The following is a 24,544-nucleotide window of genomic DNA, read 5'->3' as shown; positions in this document are numbered from 1 at the left end:
AGAATACACTTACTTATAACAACAATGATGAGTAGTCTGACAACGCCAAAAGCAGGAATCATTTCTTGAAAATTCTTGCAAAGAGATAAATGACAGTAATAACAAAGTTATCTATTGGCAAAGGAAATCTCAACTGTACTCCCCCTTCATCTGCTTTTTCATTTAAAATAAAGTGTGTCAAATGTTTGCCAATCAAAGCATCGGTGTTAACAGTCCAGTTTTCAAATGTATTTGGGAAGTACAGTGCCAGTATACTTTGGAGTGAAAATGAAACATATATAGCAAGAAATACTCTAAGTATAAGTAATAAAAAATCAACTCGTAATATGTCGCAGATAGTTAATAGATGCTGTCAAACTAAATATGGTGAAAATATTTCCAAGTTTTTTGTTTAATATTCATTTGATACAGCTTTACCCTCTTTCTAAGTAGGAATTAGCAAAGACAGCTAAAATTTGAGCATTACCTTGATTTTTTTTTAAGATAATTTTTTAAAAATTTAAAACACTGGTCCAGAAACACTCAGTTTGATTTTAGTTTCAAAAAGCCTCAGACCAACTTGCATTTACCCTCATGTGTTACCAGAGGACCAAGCAGACTCAGAAAGATACCTCCACTTCAACCCAAATTGCCTGTCCCTTCCCTTTAAAGTTATTAACTCTCTTCCCAGAGAGACATGCTGAAATAGCTATGTTAATTCTAAATCAGTTATTTTCAAACTGTTGTGACCAAGATGTACAGTAACAAATAATTTACGTAAAAATCCAGCACACACATAAACAGTACTTACTCTTATTTTACATGACGCATACTGAAATTTCTGTGTAAAAGGATTTTCACAGTCCCTCCACCTGAGTTCACAACCACTAATGTGATGGAACCCAAAGTTTGAAAAATGTTTTTCTAAGTGACTTCTAGTTTTGGAACAGTTTTTTAATTGCTTCAAATTTTTCCTCTTAGAGTATTTTTAAGGCACACCTACATGGTTAAAGGGTTAATTTAATCAGGATTTTACCCTGTTTTAAAAAGTGATTGGCATCTCACATACTATATCATGGTTGTGTAAAATGGTATGCCAACCTTGGAGGCATTTATATATAAAAATGTAAAGCCTTCATCCAGTAAATGCACTTCTAGGAACTTGCCTACAAAAGAATCACACAAATACCAAAAGACAGGTGAAAGAACATTCCTGACAGCATTATTTTGAGATGTAAAAAGCTGTAATCACCCTGGACCTTTTCTTTCAATGAAAAATTGAATAAGTAGGGCTACTATTTAGAAGGTGCTGTGGAGCACCTGAAAAGACTGGGGTGGATTTCGGTGTCCTGCTCAAGTATCCTATGAGTAGATAGGATACTTTATGTTACGATGCAGAATAATGTAAGGGTAGTTCCATTTTTGTAGTGTTACTATTGGTAGAATTTTGCATACATACAGAAAACATCTGAACAGATGTATATCAGACTGGTAACAGATACTAAATTGGGGACTTTGACTTTTCTATTTCGCAACTTTGAACTTTCTTTAGTATTTATTCCTTTTGAGATCAGAGATGAAAGGAAAATTCTTGTGGTCAGATGGAAGATGTGTGCTTAGTAAATATTGATAAATAAGATTCCCTGAACCAAATACCAGTAATTATTTTAAAATTTTTTCTTAAGGTCTATAGATTCATCCCCAAAATTCTTACCACTAGAACATTCATAAAATAGCCTCCCATCAGAGCATAGACTCCTCCTGAAGCACCCACAAGAGATTTGAGTGGGTCAAAGATGGAGCTGGCAAGGGATCCTAAAGAAAGAAAACACAAAGAATTTCAGACATGACTGTAAGAATCATGAAGGATAAATCTTTCTAATCTAAGGTAAAAGTTGGGGAGGCTGGGCCATTATATTAACAAACAACAAATTCACTTTGTTGCTTCCATACTAGAAAAGGATAACTGTGTGATCTCTCTTAATTATTATGAAACATTAAATGTTCAATATGAAGACAATATAACAGTGACAAAAGCAAATACTCTGAAGCCAGAATTAGCAACTGTGTGGCTTGAGCAAGTTTTTTAATATCTCTGTGCCTTTGTTTGCCTTTCTATAAAAATGGCGGTGTTAAATAGAGCTTCAGTGAGTTGTCAGGGGAAATAAATGAGTTTACATGTACATTATGATTAGAATACTCCCTGACATGTGTTAAATACTTGTTAGCTACTGTTTCAAAATATCCTACACATTTAACCAAAACTATCAAAATACGTGAGACATTCCAACATTGTATTATCTACAGGCTAGCTTTCTCATGGAGTCAGGATGTGGTCTCAGAATCCTTCTTAATATACCATTCAGTCAGTTTCACCAAGCAAGATGAAATTCTGTTTGCTAATTCAATCTTACCTTGTCTGAACCAAAACAAGGCTTTAGAACCACCTTATGCCAACTCTGAAGTGTTCTCCATACTGCTTAGCTCTATTATTCCCTTGCCTTCCAGTCCCTCCTTCATTTTTTAAGATACAATACAATTCAGAACCTACTTTAGGACTGCCCTAGTGGTCCAGTGGCTAAGAATCTGCCTGCTAGTGCAGGGACAGAGGTTCGATTCCTGGTCCCGGAAGATCCCACATGCCATGAGACCACACCCTAGAGTTCATGCTCCACAGCAAAAGTAGCCACTGCAGTGAGGAGCCAACTACAGAGCACCCCACCCCCCGCTCACCACAACTAGAGAAAGCCCAGCAACAAAGACCCAGTGCAGCCAAAAAGCAATCAAATGATTTTTAAAAAGGAAGTTCTCATTAAAAAATAGCTACTTAATGCAAAAAAGGGGAAGTGTCTGACCTTAGGAATCTTACAAATGTATGATCAAACAGTTATCAAAAAATTCAGACTAATAATTACTGTGATTTTTTTAATGTGATAAATTTGTTTATGGAAGCACTTAGGAAAGAATGACTTTCTGAGCAGAAAGGTGGAGGCCCTGCTACTCTGAGAGGAGGGAGACAGCATTTTTTTTTAATTAATTTATTTATTATAATTGGAGGCTAATTACTTTACAATATTGTGGTGGTTTTTGCCATACATTGACATCAATCAGCCACTGGGCTGGATTGTCCCAGTGTACCAGCTTCGAGTGCCCTGTTTCATGGATCAAACTTGGACTGGTGATCTTTTTCACATATGGTAATATAGATGTTTCAATGCTATTCTCGCAAATCATCCCACCCTTGCCTTCTCCCACAGAGTCCAAAAGTCTGTTCTTTATATCTGTGTCTCTTTTGCTGTCTCACATATACGGTCGTTGTTACCATCTTTCTAAATTCCATATATTAATATTCTGTATTGGTGTTTTTCTTTCTGACTTACTTCACTCTGTATAATAGGCTCCAGTTTCATCCACCTCTTTAGAACTGACTCAAAGCATTCTTTTTAATAGCTGAGTAATATTCCATTGTGTATATGTACAACAACTTTCTTATCCATTTGCCTGCCGGTGGACCTCTAGGTCACTTCCATGTCCTAGCTATTGTAAACAATGCTGCAGTGGGCATTGGGGTGCACGTGGGGAGACAGCATTTTGATTAAATTCTGAAGACACTTTAAAGATTTGGACAGGAAAGAAAGGGGGAAGAAGGCAAGGATTTAGGGATCTGGAAAAGCAAAGACAAAGTTATACGGGTTACTGAAGATCAGTGAGAAGCAGTCCATTAGGGTTATATGGACCCAGTGGTTCTCAAATGTTAACCTACAAGCTAGAGCTGGGGTGGTTGTATCTTAGTTATGAGAAATTTATTTTTAAAATATAGATGTCCACTTCTGGCCACAATGAAGTAACAGGACAAGATTTTTCCTCCTGCTTGAAAGCAATGGACAAAATATATGAAACAGTTGTCTTAAAGATACTGGACATCAGATAACAAGGGACAATGAACCCTAAGAGACAAGAAATAAATGAGTTGACTAATTGCCCAGCTACTGCCTTGAGAGAGACTGCAGGTAGCCGTGCATGAAGGGCAAACCTAGGCAGATAACAGTAAACTTAAAGTTGATGAGATAGAGTCTAGGTCTATATAGAGCTCAGCAGCTAGAGTTCAGACTCCTTCCAAGTAACTTTACTGAGTTACAGGACAAATCTAAAGAATACTTACATGAAACCACCATCCAAAGATAAAATGTCTAGCATCCAAACAAAAACTCAAGACATGCAGAACATGCAAAGAAGCATGAAGTTATGACCCATACTGAAGAGAAAAAAATCAACTAAAACCTACCAAAACTAAAAAAAAAAAAAAAAAAAAAAAAAACTAAAAGTAAATTTATTTATGATCTAGCAGTCCCACCCAGAGGAAACTGTAGCTTGAAAAGATACACGCACCCCAGTGTTCACTGCGGCACTACTTACAATAGCCAAGACATGGGAGCAACCTAATGTCCATCGACAGATGAATGGATAAATAAGATGTGGTGTATACACAGGGAATATTGTTGTTCAGTCGCTAAGTCATGTCTGCCTCTTTTGTGACCCCCTGGACTGTAGCCCTCCAGGCTCCTCTGTCCAAGGGATTTCTCAGGCAAGAATACTGGAGTCGGTTGCTATTTCCTTCTCCAGGGGGTATTCCTGACCCAGGGATTGAACCCACATTTCCTACACTGTAGGCAGATTCTTTGCCACTGAGCCATCAGGGAAGCCTCACAATGGAATATTAGTCAGTCATAAAAAAGAGTGAAATAATACCATTTGCAGCAACACAGGTGGATGTAGAGATTATCATACTAAACGATACAAGCTATACAGAGAAAGACAAATATCATATGATATTGTCTACATGTGGAATCTGTAAAAATGATACAAATGAACTTACTTTTAAAACAGAAATAGACTCACAGGCATAGAAAACAAACTTATGGTTACCAAAAGGGAAGAGAGAAGATAAATTAGGAGTCTGGGATTAATATATACAACTATTATATATAAAATAGATAACCAACAAAGACCTACTGTATAGAACAGGGAACTATACTCAATATCTAGTAGTAACTTATAAGGGAAAAGAATCTGAAAAAGAATGTGTGTGTGTGTGTGTGTGTTCAACTGAATCACTTCTGTACTCCTAAAACTAACACAACATTTTAAATCAACTATATTTTAATTAAAGTTACCCAAACTGACACAGGTGTTAAGATTTAGCAAATAAGGGCAATAAATAATTATTTCAAATATATTCAATGTGTTCAAAAGTTAAATAGCAATAAAACAGGCTCAGTCAAACTTCTAAAGATGAAAAGTACAACATCTAAGATGAAATAATAAACTTGTTGAGTTGATTGACCAATTAGACATTGCAAAAGGAACGTTTAGTGAACATGAAGATGTGGCAATAAAACTGTCCAAAATAAAACACAGGGGACTTCCCTGGCAGTCCAGTGTTTAAGACTCACCACTTCCACTCCAGGAGACACAGGTTCAACCCCTAGTCAGGGAACTAAGATCCCCCATGCCGTGGGGTTTAAAAAAAAAAAAAAAAGAATATTTTTTAAAATACATACAGCATCAATGAGCAATAGGTCAATTTCAAGCAGCCTCATAATATCTACAATAATAAGTGCATAATCGGAATCCCTAGAAGAATGAAGGCACATAAAAAATACTTGAAGAAATGATAGCCAATTTTTTTCCAAAGTTTTGTGAAAACTATAAACCCACAGATCCAAGAACCTCAACAAACCCGACACAGGAATCATGAAGAAAACCACAGCAAGGCATAACAGAATCACATCTTCAAAACAGTGAAAGTCTCAAAAGCATCTAGAATAAAAAGACATGCTTCATACCGAGAAACAAAGATAAGGATGGCAGGAGATTTATCATCAGAAACAATGCGCATGAGAACCACTGGAGAGCAACATTTTAAAGTAAAGAAAGGAAATTACTGTCAAGCTAGGACTCCAAACCTCAAAATGCACTACAGAAATGAAGGCAAAAGACAGATTTTCTTTTTCAGACATACAGAGGCTGAAATAATTGATGACTAGCATTTCCATGCTATAAGAAATGTTAAAGAAAATCTTCAGGAAGAAGGAAAAAGAGATGGAAAAATAAAGCTACACAAAGCATAGGGAGCATTAGAAATGGTAAGAACATGGGCAAATATACAGGATTTTGTTATTATTTAAATCTCTTTAGAAGTTCATTGTTTAACAGTTAAACTATTGGACTACTAGAAATAATAAATGACTTTATCAAGAGGGTACGAGATCAATACCAAAAAAATCAACTGTATTTCTACGTAATAGCAATGAAAATCAGAAATAGAAATTTTAAAAATAGTACCATTTACAGTACATCAAAAATATGAAATGTAGAAATAAATATGACCCCAAAAATGTGCGAGCCCTAAACACTGAAAGCTAAAGACGATGCTGAACGGAATTCTGAAAGACCTAAATAAACAGAAGTCTACACCTTGTTCGTCAGTTAGAAGACTCTGATATTGTTAAGATGTCAATTCTCCCCCAGTTGATCTAAAGATACATTGCCATCCAAATCAAAATCCCAGTAGACTATCTTATAGAAATTGACAAACTGATTCTCAAGTTTACATGGAAATGCAGAGGACCTAGAATAACCAAAACAACTTGAAAAAGAGCAAAGTTGGACCACTGAGGTGTCCCAATTTCAAAACTTAGTAGAAAACTACTTAATCAAGATAGTATGGAATGGACATTCAGTTCAGTTCAGTCGCTCAGTTGTGTCCGACTCTTTGTGACCCCATGAACTGCAGCACGCCAGGCCTCCCTGTCCATCACCAACTCCCAGAGTTTACTCAAACTCACGTCCATTGAGTTGGTGATGCCATCCAACCATCTCATCCTCTGTCATCCCCTTCTCCTCCTGCCTTCAATCTTTCCCAGCATCAGGGTCTTTTCAAATGAGTCAGCTTTTCGCATCAGGTGACCAAAGTATTGGAGTTTTGGCTTCAACATCAGTCCTTCCAAAGAACACTCAGGACTGATTTCCTTTAGGATGGACTGGTTGGATCTCCTTGCAGTCCAAGGGACTCTCAACAGTCTTTCCCAACACCACATTTCAAAAGCATCAATTCTTCGGTGCTCAGCTTTCTTTATAGTCCAACTCTCACATTCATACATGACTACTGGAAAAACCATAGCCTTGACTAGATGGACCTTTGATGACTAAGTAATGTCTCTGCTTTTTAATATGCTGTCTAGGCTGGTCATAACTTTCCTTCCAAGGAGTAAGCGTCTTTTAATTTCATGATTGCAATCACCATCTGCAGTGATTTGGGAGCCCCCAAAAATAAAGTCTGACACTGTTTCCACTGTTTACCCATCTATTTCCCATGAAGTGATGGGACCAGATGCCATGATCTTCGTTTTCTGAATGTTGAGCTTTAAGCCAACTTTTTTACTCTCCTCTTTCACTTTCATCAAGAGGCTCTTTAGTTCTTCTTCACTTTCTGCCATAAGGATGGTGTCATCTGCATATCTGAGGTTATTGATATTTCTCCTGGCAATCTTGATTCTAGCTTGTGCTTCTTCCAGCCCAGTGTTTCTCATGATGTACTCTGCATAGAAGTTAAATAAGCAGGGTGACAATATACAGCCTTGACGTACTCCTTTTCCTATTTGGAACCAGTCTGTTCCATGTCCAGTTCTAACTGTTGCTTCCTGACCTGCATATAGGTTTCTCAAGAGGCAGTTCAGGTGGTGTGGTATTCCCTTCTCTTTCAGAATTTTCCACAGTTTATTGTGATCCACACAGTCAAAGGCTTTGGCATAGTCAATAAAGCAGAAATAGATGTTTTTCTGGAACTCTCTTGCTTTTTCCATGATCCAGTGGATGTTGGCAATTTGATCCCTGGTTCCTCTGCCTTTTCTAAAACCAGCTTGAACATCTGGAAGTTCACGGTTCACGTATTGCTGAAGCCTGGCTTGGAGAATTTTGAGCATTACTTTGCTAGGATGTGAGATGAGTGCAAAACACAACAAAGTCCAGAGATAAACCCACATATATATATGGACAACTGATTTTGACAAGATGCAAAGGCAATTTAGTAAAGAAAAGATTGTTTTCTCAACCAATGATGCTGGCACAATTAGACATTTACATGCAAAAATGTGATATTTCAGTCCATACCTTGCACCATGTATAAAAATGGATCATATACCTATATGTAAAGTCTAAGATTATAAAACTTCTAGAGCAAAACATAGATTAAAATCTTTGTGATTTTACATCAGGCAAAATTTCTTAAATATGATGCTAAAAGCATAATTCCTAAATAAACTGATGAATTATACTTAATCAAAATTCAGAAATTTGAGTCTTCAGAATGTACTGTTAAGAGAAAAAACAAGCAACAGACTCGGAGGCAATATTTGTAAGTCATAAAGAACTTAGAATATATAATAAGGAATGTAAATCAATTTTTTAAAATATTTGTTTGTATCTGTGTCAGATCTTGGCTGTGATTCGTTGCAGCCTTGGCTGTTTTGCGGCATGTGGGATCTTAGTTTCCCAACCGGGGCTTGAACCTGTGTCCCCTGTGTTGAAAGGCAGATTCTTAACCACTGGACCACCAGGGAAGTCCCTGATTCAGTTTTTAAATTGGCAAAAGATTTAAACATATACTTTACCAAAGAAGATATATGGGTAGCAACTAAGCACATTAAAAGATGCTCACCATCACTGTCATTAGGAAATGCAAGTTTAAACCCAACGAAATACCTTTATATACCTAACAGATTGGCTAAAATTAAAAGACTGATCATACCAAGTGTTGATGAGGATATAGAGGAGCTGGAACTTATGATGGGGATGTAAAACTATATACTTTGTTACCATATGACTTAATTCCACTCACAGATATTAATATATACACAAGAGATCCACACAAAAACTCATCCACAAATATTCATGACAGTGTTATTCATAATAGACAAAAGTGAAAAAAAAAATAGACAAAAGTGAAAACAACCCAAATGTCCACCAAATGGTGAATGGATAAAGAAAATGTGTTATATCCATACAATGGAATATCATCCAGCAATAAAAAGGAATGTAGTACGGATACATGCTACAACATGGGTGAAGGAGGAAAACATTATGCTTAAAAAAAAAAGTCGAGAAAAGACCACATAGTTTATTATTTCATTTGTATGAAATGTCTAGAATGGGTAGATGAGAAATTAGATCAGTGGCTGCCTAAGGCTAGGGAAGGGGTTTGGGGTAAGGAGTGGGGAGTGACTGCTAATGGCTACAGGGTTTCTTTGGAACACAAAAGTGTTTTAAATTTAGATTGTGATAATGGGTGCATTAACCTGTAAATCAACTAAAAAACACTGAATTATACACTTTAAATGGGTGCATTATAGGTTGTATGAATTATTGATATATCTTAGAAAAGCTATTTTAAAAGTTTGATAGTTTCTTAAAAGCTAAATATAACCCTACGATAGAATCCAGCCAGTCTGTTCCTAGGTAATCGTCCAAGAGAACTGAAAACATTTGTCCACACAAAGACTGTACTGTGTTCATAGTAACGTTCATCTGTAATAACCCCAAACTGGAAACCTCGCAAATGTCCATCAGCTGGAGAGTGGATAAACAAATTTGAGTATATTCCCACAATGAAAGGCTACTCAGCAACAAAAAGGAATCAACTGTTTATACACAGCAACAACATGGACACACCTCAGAATAATTAGGCTGAATAACATAAGTGACCCAAAAAAGTACATATTTCATGATTCCATTTATATAAAATTCTAGAAAATACAAGTTAATCTGTGATGGTCAACCGTTGCCAAGGGAAAGCAGAAGGAGGACAAGGAGAGGCAGGAAGAAGTGATTCCAGCAGATTACAGGAACTCTGAAGGGAGTAATGTTCATTGCCTTGATTGGGGATAGTTTCACAGTTATATACACACATCAAAACATCAGCAGTGGACTTCTCTGGTGGTACAGTGGATAAGAATTCACCTGCAAATGCAGAGGACATGGGTTCAATCCCTGGTCCAGGAAGACTCCACATGCTGCAGAGCAACTAGGCCCACGTGCCACAACTACTGAGCCTGAGCACCTGGAGCCTGTGCTCTGCAACAAGAGAAGCCACCCCAAAGCACCAAAACGAAGAGTCGCAACTAGAGAAAGCCTACGTCTAGCACCGAAAACCCAGAGAAACCAAAAATAAATAAATTATTTTTTAAAGATCAGCAGTTATTATATGTCGATTATACCTCTCTAAGGGCTTCCCTGGTGGCTCAGTGGTAAAGAGTCGTCCTGCAATGCTGGATACTTGCAGGAGACGCAGGTTCGATCCCTGGGTCAGGAAGATCCCCTGGAAAAGGAAATGGCAACCTGCTCCAGTATTCTTGCCTGGGAAATTCCATGCAAGAAGCTTGGCGGGCTGCAGTCCATGGCGTGGCAAAGAGACAGACATGACAGAGCGACTAAACAGCAACAAAGAACCTCACTGAACAGAAAAATGAAAAAGCAAAAAAAGAAAAAACACAGATCCTAGGGCCATGTTCTTAGAGATTCTGATTCAGTAGATCTGGGTGTGATCTAAATATTTTAGTTGTAACAGGTTCTTCAGGTGCTTCTGATGGTCAGTCAGACTGGGGGACCCAGGGCTGGAGTGCAGGCCAGTGGTCCTCAGTTTTTATGAATCACCTGTGGACTTGTCCAAATGCAAATTCTGGTTAGTAGGTCTGGTGTGGGACCCCAGAATTCTGCATGTTAACACGATTTCACTTGAGGCCAGTGCTGCTGATTCGGTGACCACACTTTGCCAGGAGCAATGATAGGGAAACTAGACTTATGTTACATATGAAGGAATCCAGGAAAAAAGCAAAGCAATGGAAGAAATAGGTGAAAGGGGTCAAAAGGTAAAAATAAAGTATTACTGCTTCCCTCATTTAAAAATAAAAAGCAAAGCAAGAAAGACACTAGCAGGAAGAAACTTTCATAGATGATAGATATGTTTACGGCATAGAATGGTGATGGTTTTATGGGTGTATACTTTTCTCCAGATTCGGCAAGTTGTATACATTCAGTTCAGTTCACTCATTCAGTCGTGTCCAACTCTTTGCGACCCCATGAATCGCAGCACTCCAGGCCTCCCTGTCCATCACCAACTCCCGGAGTTCACTCAGACTCACATCCATCGAGTCGGTGATGCCATCCAGCCATCTCATCCTCTGTCGTCCCCTTTTCCTCCTGCCCACAATCCCTCCCAGCATGAGTCTTTTCCAACGAGTCAACTCTTCGCATGAGGTGGCCAAAGTACTGGAGTTTCAGCTTTAGCATCATTCCTTCCAAAGAACACCCAGGGCTGATATCCTTTAGAATGGACTGGTTGGATCTCCTTGCAGTCTAAGGGATTCTCAAGAGTCTTCTCCAAGACCACAATATACATTAAATATGTACAAAACTTTGTATGTCAATTACACCTCAAAAGTGATTTTTTTAAATGTTTTATGTTATGTAAACATGTCTAACATCTTCATATATATTCTTCCCTGAAGAAAAAGGAGAAAAGAATAAAAAGCAGTGGGGCCAGATGGTGGAGGGTAATACAGAGCAATCTCAGACATTTCAGGGACTTTCTGGTCCAGTGGTTGAGAATCCACCTTCCAATGGAGGGGACCTGGGTTAATTGCCCCATGGCAACTAAAGCCCACCTGCCATAATGAAGACCCAGCCCAGCTCCCCTTCCCCACCACTCCCTGCTCCAAAAAAAAATCTCGGATGTTTCAACTTTTTATTAGCCACTGTAAATGTTTTAGGAAGGATGTGTTTGAGGAAGGTGACCAGCAGCAGTGTGAAGGAGAGACCAATTCAGCAAAGAGATACCTGCCAAAAGGTATTGCAAAAACAGGCAGAGGATGTGAACAGGTTATTCACGTTCTCTCCTCTCTCTCTCTACACTGAAACTGGGGCACAGCTGATTCCACAGGTTGAAATCCAGCTGTGGGGAAAACAAGCATAGATACTGGAGCCAGGAAAAACGAGTGTGTGCAGGAACACACAGAGGAGATGGAATAACAGCATCCACAGAGGCAGGGGGGAAGTAACTCGGGGAGCTGCGTCACTAGGCCTGGCCAAGCCCACCTCTTTACCGCGTCTTTACCAAGGCTTCCCACTCTCCATCCCCACTGCTCTAGGAAGCAGGCACAGTTGTGATTGGTAAAGTTTTGAGCACTGCCATGGGTTGGATTGGGTCCTTCCCCTCCCCAAAATAGGTTTAAGTCCTAACCCCCAGCTCCTCAGAATGTGACCTTGTTTGGAAAATTGTTACAGATGTGACTGGGTAAGAGGAGGTCATATTGGCCTTGGAAACTAATACAGCCACCCCCTGCAATACAGGTATATTCACTTATAAATTACATGCATCAATATATGTACCACTTCTTTAATGTTTTGTAAAATCACAAACATAGAATTTTAAAGCATGGGACTTATTGGTAACATAATATTTTAAAATTATTTTTACTTCATTAATGATACAAAAAATTCTTATCAAGAAATAAAAAGACATGGGGGAAACTGAAAAGCATATTACTAAGTGAAACGAATCTGCAAAGGCTACATAGTGTATGATTCCAACTATATGACATTCTGGAAAAGGAAACAATGGAGACAGTAAAAAAGATACCCTTTATAATACTGTAATGATGGATACATGTCAGTATTCATTTGTCCAAAACCACGAATGTACACCAGCAAAGATGAACCCTAGTTTTAAAGGACTTTGGGTGATTGTGATGCCATCGATGTAGGCTCATCAGTTGTAACAAATGCGCCATTCTGTTGAAAATGGAGCGGGCTGTGCAGGGGTCGGGGCGGGCGATGAATGGGAAACTTCAGCACTGTCCTCTCGGTTTTGCCGTGAACCCAAAACTGCTCTAAAAATTAGTCTTAAAAAAAAATCTTTCAATGAGCAGTCTTATTAAATAAGGGCTTCCCGGGTGGGCATTAGAACCCACCTGCCAAAAAAAAAAAAAAAGAACCCACCTACCAATGCGGGAGACACAGGTTCAATCCTTGGGTCGGGTTCAATCCCTGGAGGAGGGTTGGCAACCCACTCCAATATTCTTGACTGAAGAATCCCATGGACAGAGGAGCCTGGTGGGCTATAGTCCATAGGGTCGCAAAGAGTCAAACACGACTGAGGCAGCTTAGTACGCGTGTACATTATTAGATAAGCATTATTATATTTTAAAACCCTGGTTAAATATCATGCCACAGAAATGCAAAGATTTTTTTTCAACTCAGCAATTTTACTTTAATGTTATGTTTGCTCATAAATGACTCTGAAAAAGCTGATATGCAAGAGACTAACATGCTGCGGTCTAAAGCAACGTCAAGGCCACCAAAAACATCCTTTCAGGAAAGAGACTGTACTCTAAATCTCCCCCACCTGGGGCAAGAGCAGCAGAAGTGGATACTGGGACAGACAAATAAATACACATGGTCTTAGCTTTCCCACCAGGGCTGGCGGCCCAGGACCCCAAGGCACATAATCGGAGGTCGATTACTTGGAACTTCCAAAGCCTCCCAAATGTTTGGGTCTTTGAGGGCAAGGCTGAGGTTTTGGGAGGGCACATGTGCCAGCTGGAAGGGCCCTCAGCCAGCTCCCTCCTCCCACTCCAGCCCCAGGGAGAGCCTAACTCCCTGCTGGCCAGGCCTGCTGGGCCCTGGGGGCAAACTTTCACCCCAGCAGCCCCTGCCAAAGGGACATTTTGGTGTTCCCTGCCATGCAGTGTCAGGTGCTGAGGCCTGGCAGTGGCCCTGAAGCAGAAATAAGCCAAATGCGCATGAAAAATGGTGATTACCCAAGACACTATTAGTTATACTGGCACAGGGTTGTCATTCTTCTCAGGGGGTAGATTTGTGATTGCTGGGCCTTAGGAAGAGGGAGTGGGGGGCTGTTGAGGTGCCTTGCCAGGATGGAATGGCAGGTGGGAGGAGGCAAGGGTCCCGAGGCAGGGGGTAGGGGCTTGGCACCTGCAACTAGGGGCTACCGGTACCTTCATGTTTATTTCCAGAGTGTGGGATGCGCTGGGGAGGGTGGGGCGCATGGTGCTGGCAGCCTCTACCCAGTAGTGTGTGTGCTGGGGGCGAGAATGGGGTGAGGAAGGGCAAGGCCCAAGCATCTGTGGCGAGGCCCAAATAGGAATCTGCCCTCAAGGTGGCCGAAGCAGCCCACCTGTAACAGAGCCCTGCTCCCAAAGGCAAAGGGCCAGCCCAGCAGGGTGACCTCCCAGGCATGGCCAAGCCAGGCTGAACCCAGCCACAGCAGGAGATGCGAGGGAAAGTGGTGGTAATGAACAGTGGTAGGAGAAGTGGGTGCAGACAGGGCACAGTGAACACAGGGTGGGCCCAGCGGCCAGGGCCCATCCATCAGAAGGCAAAGTAGCACTCCTTGGGGTGGCCCACATGGTCCAGGCAAGTATACTGGCTCGTGGGCAGGGGTCTGCACATCTGTACCAGCAGGCTCCTCTTCCAGGGATGGAAGGTGGTAGGGATGGAAGCCCTGGCTGTAGTCCCAGGCTTCAGGGGCTCTGTCCACCGTGTACCAGAGCTTGAAGCATGCAGAATGCTCATTCCTCAGTTTCTCCAGCTCAGGCTGCAGCACGATGTCCTTCTTGGTCTGGTTGGCAAACAGCAGGTGACACATGGTGTGATCGCTGGGGTCCTTCGTGATGGCATGGTTCACCTGCAGCATTGAAGTGGTGCCGGTCCCTCCAGCAATCATGCCCACAGACTTCAGCGTCTTGAAGACAGGGTTGGATTTCTTGTCCAGACAGATGGCAAACTTCACTTTGCCCTGGTAGACCAGCAGCCCACTGGAGCCCCAGCACTCAAATGGTGTCTCCAGTCTTTGTGCTTTGCACATACTGGGACATCTTTCCTCCGGAGGGAAACGTCGGGTGGGTGTCTTTAAAGTAAACCTTGACAACCAGGTCCACAAAGCCCTGGTCATCATCACTGGAAATGCGCGTGTAGGGCCAAAGGACCAGGCTCCTATTGATTGAAGCAGAGAGGTAGATGCGCTGGCCAATGGGGAGGCCCAGGATGTGCTGGGGTGACGGCAGAGCAAAGCAGAACCGCCGGGTATCCTGGCTGATGACCTCCTTGTTGATGAGCCACAGCGGGTACTTGATGTCCCGACTCTGGAGCATGATGGCCGGGGTGGAGCGCTGAAACAGCTTCCCGAGGAGGCTGCACAGGAGCCAGACTGGGGAGAGGACCCTGTGGCCCAGTGTGCCCAGCTGGGCCCCCATATTGGCACCACTCTGCACTCACTCCACAGCCACCACCACCAAGACCCGCAAAGGTGTACTTTTAAGTTCAGTTATTTTCCATAGAAATTTTTTTCTTAATCACTTAAAATATGAAATTAAAAAAGTGATGTCCAGTTTCAACTGGAAGAATTGCATCATTGTCGTGTGTGTGTGCGCGCGCACACGCACTCAGTCTCTTCAGTTACATCTGACTTTATGAGGCTATGGACTATAGCCTGCCAGGCTCCTCAGTCCATGGGATTCTCCAGGCAAGAACACCGGAGAGGGTTGCCATTTCCTCTCCCAGGGCATCTTCCCCACTCAGGGATGGAACCCGTGCCTCCTGTGTCTCCTGCATTGCAGGCAGATTCTTTACCCTCTGAGCCACCAGGGAAGCCCCATCATTGTCTATGCTCATTCCAATTATCCAAAAAATTTGTTGTAATATGGCTATTAATTCCCACCTTCCCTAACATCAGTCAGTTGTTCTTGCAAACTAATCACGAAGTGTTAACAATCAGTAAGTTTAAAATTTACTAAAACTCTCCACTGAGAAATTTTAAATCAGATTAGAAAAGTGTGTGCTGGCTTTTTTAAGTGTGAACTTAATAGAGTTACTTCATCTTCTTCAGCAGCAAAAATCACATAATGATGGAATGATTTCCAATAACCAATTTTCAAAATGCCCTTTTCAAAGCACGAGAGTTTTTGGAAAAGCAGTTACATTCTCACTTCTTAAGAGAAAAATACTACTGTGTCTTCAAAAGGACATATTTTGTGTTTGTTTTTCAACATCTATAAAGTAGCTTACTAGTGAAAGCCTTTTGTTATCACAGAAAAAAAACAGACACCCAACTGTTTTTAAAAGAGAAATACATAAACGAATCAGTAAATGAGCAAAAAGTGAGAGGAATCCCTCTCGTTCATTTCAGGACTCACAGCTCCAGTGGTACTGAGTGTGTGGTATTCGTGGAGAGAGAGACACACTGATCAATGAAACAAAAAGGAGAACCCAGAAAGAGTGCCATGAAACTACAGCCACCTGATTTTTGACAGGATATAAAAGCAACTCAGTGAAGGAAGAATGGTCTATTCAGCAATTTATTCTGATATTCACAAACAAAAAGAAAATCTGAACCTCATGCTTTAACTAACCAACTCAAATAAATCACATACTTAAATGTAAAGTGCAAAACATAACTTTAGAAGATAACATAGAGATTAAATTCAAGACTTAGGGCTCAGTAAAGAGTTCTTAGACATGACACCATGACTCGTAAAAGGAAAAAACTGATAAACTAGACCTCATCAAAACTAAAAACTTTTGCTCTGTGAAAGACTCTGCTAAGACAATGAAAACATAAGCTACAGACCGAGAGACTATCTGTAAACTACATATTCTATAAAGGACTAGGTCTGGGATATATAAAGAAGTCTAAAAATTTAACAGTTAAAAAAAATCTAATTAGATAAGTGGGCAAAATTCATGAACAGATATTTCACTGAAGAGGATACATAAATGGCAAATAAGCACATGAAGAGATGTTTAACATCATTAGCCCACTAGGGAAATGCAAGTTAAGACCATGATGAGATCACACACGTGTGAGCACAGCTAAAATTAAAAGTGACAGTGGACTCCCCTGGTGGTCCAGTGGTTAAGAATCCACCTGCCAACTTAGGGGACACAGGTTCGATCCCTGGTCCAGGGAGATTGCACATGTTGCGGGGCAGCCAAGCCCACGCGCCACAACTACTGAAGCCTGTGCCTAGAGCCCGTGCTCTGCAAGAAATGCCACCGTAATGAGAAGCCCGCACACCACAGCTCGAGAGTAGCCTCCACTCGCCACAGCTAGAGAAAGCCCAAGTGCAGCAACAAAGACCCAGCTCAGCCAAAAATGAAGAACTTTTAAAAAATAGCGACAACACCAAAAGCTGGCGAGGATGTGGAAACTGAATTGTTTACACAGTACTGGGAGGAAAGTGAAATGGAACAGCCATTCTGGGAAACATTTTGGCTGGTTCTTAAAAAAACTAAATATGCAACTACCATAAAACTCAACCAACTTGCTCCTGGGCATTTATCCTAGAGAAATGAAAACTCAAGTTCACAAAACTATACTTACGTTTTAAAAAACCTGTACACAAATGCTTACTGGAACTGTATTTGTAATAACCAAAAACTGGAAACAATACAGATATCCTCCAGTGAGTGAACAATTGAACTAGTGGTGGTATACCATCCGTATAAAATAAAAATGAATAAGCTGTTGATGAATGCAGCAACCTACATGACTCTCCAGAGACTTATGCTGAGTGAAGAAAGCTAATCCTAAATGGCTGTACACTGTATTATTCCATTTACATAACATTCTTGAAGTGAGAAAATTATAGAAACAGAACAGATTAATGGGGTTGCCAGGAGGGTGGAAGAAAAGCGGATATGGCTGTAAAAATGAAACTGCGAGGAATCTTTGTGATGTTGGAAATATTTTGTACTTTGACTGTATCAGTGTGGATATCCTGATTAGGATACTGTACTGTGGTTTTGTCAGCTGTTACCATTGGGAATAACTAGTTAAAGGGTATATGAGACCTAGAGGTATTTATTTCTTACAGTGTGAATTTATAATTATCTCAAAATAAAAAGTTTAATTTTTTAAAGTTTCTAATAAATAAATGGGTAGATAGGGGTTCTAATATTTCCTGCCCACACCCTAATGAATTTTTGGCATACCCAATTTGAGAGATCATTGGCATCCCAGGATGCTAGTCCCTACCCAATCTTTGGGTCCCTTTAGCTATTCTCAATGTTCTCTTGAAGTTATCTTTCTTAAATGCAAATTTGATCACGTTATTTCCCAAAATCATTAGTCTTGGGACATAAGGACCTTCTGGCTTTAGTCCTTTATCCAGTATATACACCTGGACACCAAACTACTCACAGTTTCCAGTTGTGCAGAAATCTGAGGTACCTGAGGATGGGCACAAAGACATCTCGATATGCTTCTCTCTGGTTAACTTATTTCTAAACTTACCAGGTGCCCTAGCACATATTAAGAACACAGTAAATCTTGATTTAAAAGTTTATTGCCTTTGCTTATTGCCTCCTAAGAGTCCAGAGATGTTGACTCTGTGTTGTGTTTGGAACACTAACCTGCTATCACTCCTGCCAGGTACACCAGCCCCACGCGGAGGCCTTTGTGGACCATTTCCAAGGGGATGCCCAGCCCGAGCTGCATAATGAGATTCCCCAGGATGTGCTGAACTCTGCAGAGATAAACACCATTGTCAAACATTAGGACTAGCCCAGGCAGTTATCTGCTTGAGAGGGTAACAGGCACTGATATGTTGTTTCTAGTTAAGAACACGCTTAATGTGAATTCCATTTTCTAATTTTGTTAGGTGACTTTTTAAAGAGATAAAATCTTGAGCTTCAATATGTGAAGCAGATAAAAGGACATTTTAGAAATATACATTCACTTTATGAGTTTTGTTTTACAATAATTACTGATAATGTCAAACAGAGCAGTGAGGAAGCTTTAAGGAATGGAATATAAGCTTGCAATTATGGGTTTAGCTGGCAGTTGCCATCACATGTCAGCCTCAGCACTTGATTTTGTTTTAGTTGCACAGTAATATTGAGAGAATACTAATTCACTCATATTGAGTTGAAATTTCAGTAGGTTATTAAACATCTCTTGCAAGCTCAGGGTAGTCTTTAATAAAATAGAGGTGGTGGGACTTCCTTGGTGATCCAGTGGCTAAGATTGCACTCACTCCTACTGCAGGAGGCCTGGATTTGATCCCTGGTCAGGGAACTAGATCCCACATGCCACAGCTAAGACCTGGCACAGCCAAAGAAATAAATAAAACAGACATGGCAAGAGAAACCTCATTCCCAGTTCTGTATTTAAAAGGTTTTAAATTTACCAGAATGGGGAAAAAAAAAATGTTTACCTAGTAACACTAGCTAAACTTGGTTTCTCTCATATAAATATACTATAATTTGGTATATAACATTGTTGAATACAATGCTTTTTATTATAGTTTATGCTGCCAAGTCGCTTCAGTCATGTCCGACTCTGTGCGACCCCATGGACTGCAGCCTACCAGGCTTCTCCGTCCATGGGATTCTCCAGGCAAGAACACTGGAGTGGGTTGCCATTTCCTTCTCCAATGCATGAAAGTGGAAAGTGAAAGTGAAGTCACTCAGTTGTGTCTGACTCTTAGCGACCCCATGGACTGCAGCCCACCAGGCTCCTCAGTCCGTGGGATTTTCCGGGCAAGAGTACTGGAGTGGGGTGCCATTGCCTTCTCCCATTATAGTTTATAAATATGGAAAAATATTTTTAAGTGGAAATTGACATTATTTTGCTTGTCAAACCCCACAAGCATCTATGGAAACTCTATGAATGTCATTTGGCAAATTTCCATATAACAGTAATCCTTAATTTAGTTGCTATGTAGCAAAATCCTTTAGTTTTTTTAAGTGGGCATGATGAATCAGAATTCTGAGCAAGGTCATAAAAGGCTATTAGCATTTAAGAGACTGTAAGCAAAACTAAAAGGCAGGCACTGCATCACCTATTGCTCGTATTATCCTAAATAAACTATTTTACACCCATCAAAATGTTGATGAATTACGTTTTTATCTTTGGCAGAGGTGGGGAGGAAGGCACTGGCAATTCACATTCTACAGGGAACATTTAACAACACCACACAACGTCGGAGACACAATTCTGGTTTGGTGACAATTTGGTCTCTTCTCATTGATATTCCTACATAAATACCAATATTAGGCAGTTACGATACAAAGTACACTGGACTTGGAGTCAGCGCTAATGAGTTGAGATCCTCACTCTGCAAATGACTGCATCCTGTAAGCCTCACACAAAACAGCGGGAGCAGCACTTGCCTCCTAGGGTTGCCAGGAACATCAAACAAGATTATGGATCTAAAAGTGCCTGATCGATAATAAGGGCTTCCCTGGTGGCTCAGAGGTTAGTGTCTGCCTGCAATGCGGGAGACCTGGGTTTGATCCCTGGGTCGGGAAGATCCCCTGGAGAAGGAAATGGCAACCCACTCTGGTATTCTTGCCTGGAGAATCCCATGGACGGAGGAGCCTGGTGGGCTACAGTCCACAGGGTCGCACCACCTAATAGCACAGGGAACTGTGCTCAATATTCTGTAACCTTATTGGGAAAAGAATTTGAAAAAGAATAAATACATGTACATGTATAACTGCATCACTTTGTTGTACACCTGAAACTAACATAGCATTGTTAATCAATTATAGTCCAATATAAAATAAAAAGTTAAAATAATGATAATAAAATACCAAACAAATATTCAGGGTTATGGTTACTTACAGTCACCTCTGACATCAGTGACTCAACTGTCATTGCTTACCCAGCATGAACCAGCATGTACGAGATAAATCTCCAGGCTTCCTCCCGCTTCTCAGGACGGTAGATAAAGGGACTCTCCAAGATGCCTGTGTCCAAGGTGATCCACTGTTTCTGAGGCTTCCATACAGCATAGTAAATAAATACCGCCAGCTGACAGGGAGGGGCAGACACTAAAGTTAACCATACCTGCTGCAGAAAGCGGCCCCATTAAAGCCCACGGGCACTACCTCTGTTTGAAACAATTTGCTCGTAAGAGGACCGCTCCACAGCATGTGCTCAGATGGCAGAATTCAATTCCCTGCTGTATATCTGACCGTGTAACTGTAGGCGTCTCCTGCTTCTTCCAGCAGTTAGGAGCAGCCCTAAACCAAACTTCAAAGAAGAGTCTCCCTTGAACCCACTTTCCCCTCCTCTGCCCTCCTCTTCCCACCTTCACCACTTGATCACTCATCTGCAACTTAATAGGAAATTAGGTCACTGCTGGCTTCTGAGAAATAGAGGAGGGAAAGGGGAAAATAGTGACTTTACAGTGGGAAAACCTGGCAAACAGGACCTGAACCAAGTGACAAAGGCCCATGTCACAGGGATGGCATGTGGATGCCCCCATTCCCGAATGTGATGTGATGAGAAGGGCACTTCACTTTTGTGGTCTTCCTCCCCCAAACCCATAACTCCAGTCTAACCATGAGAAGAAATACCAGACAAACCCAGACAGAGGGACATTGTACAGGATACCTGGGCAGTACTCCTCAAGACGATCAAAAGCATGGAAAGCAAAGACAGAGAGAGGGTCAGAGATCAGAGCAGACCGGGGAGATGTGACAAGTAAACACAGCATGACTCTGGGTTCGAAAGTACAGAAGGGACAGAAAGAGGTCACGGATGGAAAAACTGGTGAGATTCAAATTAGGCCTAGAGTTTAGCTAATACTAATATATCAATATGAGTTTCCTAGTTTTGACAAATGTAAAACTGTGGAAATGTAAGATATTAACATCGGGAGAAATTGGGGTAAGGGGCATAAGGAACTCTCTTACTATCTCTGTAACTTTTCTATAAAGCTAAAATTACTCCAAAATAAAAAAATTTGCTTAAAAAAAATTTTGGCAGCACCACTCAGCTGCAGGATCTTAGTTTCTTGACCAGGGACTGAACCCAGGGCCCTGCAGTAAAGGTATCGAATTCTAACCTATGAACTGCCAGGGAATTCCCTCTTTTCTTTTTTTTATGTCCAGTGTATCACCTCCAGCAAAATATTAAGTAGAAATGGTGATGGTGGGCATTCTTGTCTTATTTCTGATTTTAAAGGAAAAAAACGATTTTAACATTTCACTGTTTGTAGTATTAAGCCCCTAAGATGGTCCTCAAGGGTCCTCACCACTTAATAGTCACACCCTTGAACAGTTTCCTCCTCCAATGAATCAGGGCTTGGTTTCTGTGTCTGCCCCAACCAAAACAGCATCGACAGAAGCTTCTTTCAGGAACGCCCCATTGGAGCCTTATCTTTATATAAGCCATAAGAGGCCAGGTCCCTACGGTAGTTAAATTTATGTGTCAACGTAACTAAACCACAGTATTTGGTCAAATATCATTCTACATGTTTCTGTGACTTTGAATAAAGCAGACTACCCTCCGTAATGCGGGTGAGCTCCTATCAGTTGAAGGCTTAATAGAACAAACACTCCTTGAGCAAGAAGGAATTGTGCCAACAAATGGCCTTTGAACTTCAACTTATCCCCTGGTTGCTAGTCTGCTGGCCCACCCTGTAGATTTTAAATTTGCCATGCCTCTGCAATTACATAAACCAATTCCTTAAATCAATCTCTCTCTCTCTCTCTCCCCCCATATATGTGTATACATAGATGATAGTGTGTGTGTGTGTGTGTGTGTGTGTGTGTGTACATCCTATTGATGCTGCTTCTTTAAAGAACCCTGACTAATACAGTCCTTGATAAAAAAAGTTGAGGCATCAGTGGGCACTAAGAGAATAATATCAGAAACTTTCTCATACTCTTAAGTCGGGGCTTCTGTGGTGGCTCAGAGGGTAAAAAAAATCCACCTGCAATGCAGGAGACCTGAGTTCAATCTCTGGATCAGGAAGGTCCCGTAAAGAAGGGAATGGCAACCACTCCAGTATTCTTGCCTGGAGAATTCCATGGAGAGAGGAGCCTGGAGGGCTACAGATCACGGGGTCACAAAGAGTCGGACAAGACTGAGTGACTAAACACACAATGCCCCTAAGTCACATCCCACGGGCAGCCATACTCTGTCAATTCCTTTAGAGACATCATGGTGTGGGACAAAAAGCTGGGTGAAATAAGGCTCAGGAGAAGCCCAGTCCTGGTTAAATAACTAAGTATGTGGCCTTGGGCAAGTCACCCCACTCTTTTCTGGAAAACAAAACAGCTGACTGGACCAGAGTCTGATACTCACTACATGCTACCCAGAGCTGACATCATTAAAAGATCCTAATCCCATTTTTTCCTACTGAAATCTGGAGGCAACCTATAGCTCTTTTAAACATAGAGCTCCTGATAGACCGTACCAATCAATCAAAGCTGTTTCATGAGATCAAACCAATTGGACACCCAGAGATTATTTGATCTCTAAAGCCCCCACCAACTAAAATGAAATGCTGCTGCTGCTAAGTCACTTCAGTCGTGTCCGACTCTGTGCGACCCCATAGACAGCAGCCCACCAGGCTCCCCCGTCCCTGGGATTCTCCAGGCAAGAGTACTGGAGTGGGTTGCCATTTCCTTCTCCAATGCATGAAAGGGAAAAGTGAAAGTGAAGTCGCTCAGTCGTGTCCGACTCTTAGCGACCCCATGGACTGCAGCCTACCAGGCTCTTCTATCCATGGGATTTTCCAGGCAAGGGTACTGGAGTGGGGTGCCATTGCCTTCTCCGAAAATGAAATGAATCCACTGCAATTGTGGTCACTGCAGAGGAGTTGTTTGAAAAATAAAACTCAACACGTGACTGAAAGTGCCTGGGAAGGCAGGAAGAACCTTGGAAGGGGACTCTGAAGAGGATGAAGTTGAGTTCTGTGTGTGCTGTACTTGCCACCCCCAAGCTCTCTTCACATGTTTCCCAGTCTTTCCTCCAGGTGTGATCTGAAGCCCCAGTGTACCTGCAGCCCCCCAGGAGTCCTTGCGCCAGTGCACACCACCCGGCACGTTTACCTCGGCGATGCTGATGAAGATGATGAACAGGGGGGGCGGGAGGCAGTTAGCTCTTTCCAGGTATGTTCTTCGCACCGGTTCAGGAAGCATCCATTTTGAGACAATCCTGTGGACCTTTCTAGGCTTGAAGTGATCTTTATCTGCCCTGCCCTCTCTCATTTTCTCCTCTTCCAGCTCTTCTTTCATCTCTGTCTCCATATTCAGATTCACATCCTCCTCTATCTCCAAATCATGAGCAGCAGCCATTGTCCTGGGTCCCCCTCCACCTGAAAGGAACAAGACTGTCAGGGGAAAACAGATGACCCCATGGTCTTCGGGCCATAGCTCTTTCCTGGGCTCTCTGGCACCACCATTGGTTGCCAGTGCCTTCCCAGTGAGTCAGTAGAAGGTGGCTGCAGATCTGTTGCCCAAACACACATAATATCCATACCCTCACCATCCGGGTGTAATTGTGAAAAAGTACTATGTTCTCCCCAGCTGAGGAAGAGGACTCCCAGAAGTCACTTATGGAATTACCTACTGTCACCACCCAAAGGGGTGCACTGGAGCTTTAGGATGGCAGCTCTATCTCATACACCCTTTCCTTGCCCTCTGCCACTGACTCCCAAGGCAGTTATTAGTTAAGAGACAGCTCTGCCACGAGGCG

General features: G+C 41.5%; 1 protein-coding gene and 1 pseudogene across 1 annotated transcript in view; both read right to left on the bottom strand.

Moving 5' to 3' along the window:
• The window catches only part of RHBDL2 (rhomboid like 2), a 58,560-nt gene that overhangs the window by 7,466 nt on the left and 26,550 nt on the right, over positions 1-24,544 (bottom strand). Inside the window, exons 2-6 of the mRNA XM_055586329.1 lie at positions 23,899-24,164; positions 20,718-20,866; positions 18,463-18,575; positions 1,694-1,794; positions 14-74 (exon numbers count right to left, since the gene is read on the bottom strand). Of these exons, the coding sequence (XP_055442304.1) occupies positions 14-74; positions 1,694-1,794; positions 18,463-18,575; positions 20,718-20,866; positions 23,899-24,144 (670 nt within the window). The 5' untranslated portion in view covers positions 24,145-24,164. The remainder of the gene's footprint in view (positions 1-13; positions 75-1,693; positions 1,795-18,462; positions 18,576-20,717; positions 20,867-23,898; positions 24,165-24,544) is intronic.
• Positions 14,422-15,305, bottom strand: LOC129655837 (NADH-cytochrome b5 reductase 3-like; annotated as a pseudogene).

Source organism: Bubalus kerabau, chromosome 6 (genome assembly GCF_029407905.1).
Source record: "Bubalus kerabau isolate K-KA32 ecotype Philippines breed swamp buffalo chromosome 6, PCC_UOA_SB_1v2, whole genome shotgun sequence".
Classification (NCBI taxonomy): Eukaryota; Metazoa; Chordata; class Mammalia; order Artiodactyla; family Bovidae; genus Bubalus; species Bubalus kerabau.
The sequence above is the reverse complement of the archived record's forward strand: the minus strand, read 5'-3'. Positions and strand labels throughout refer to the sequence as shown.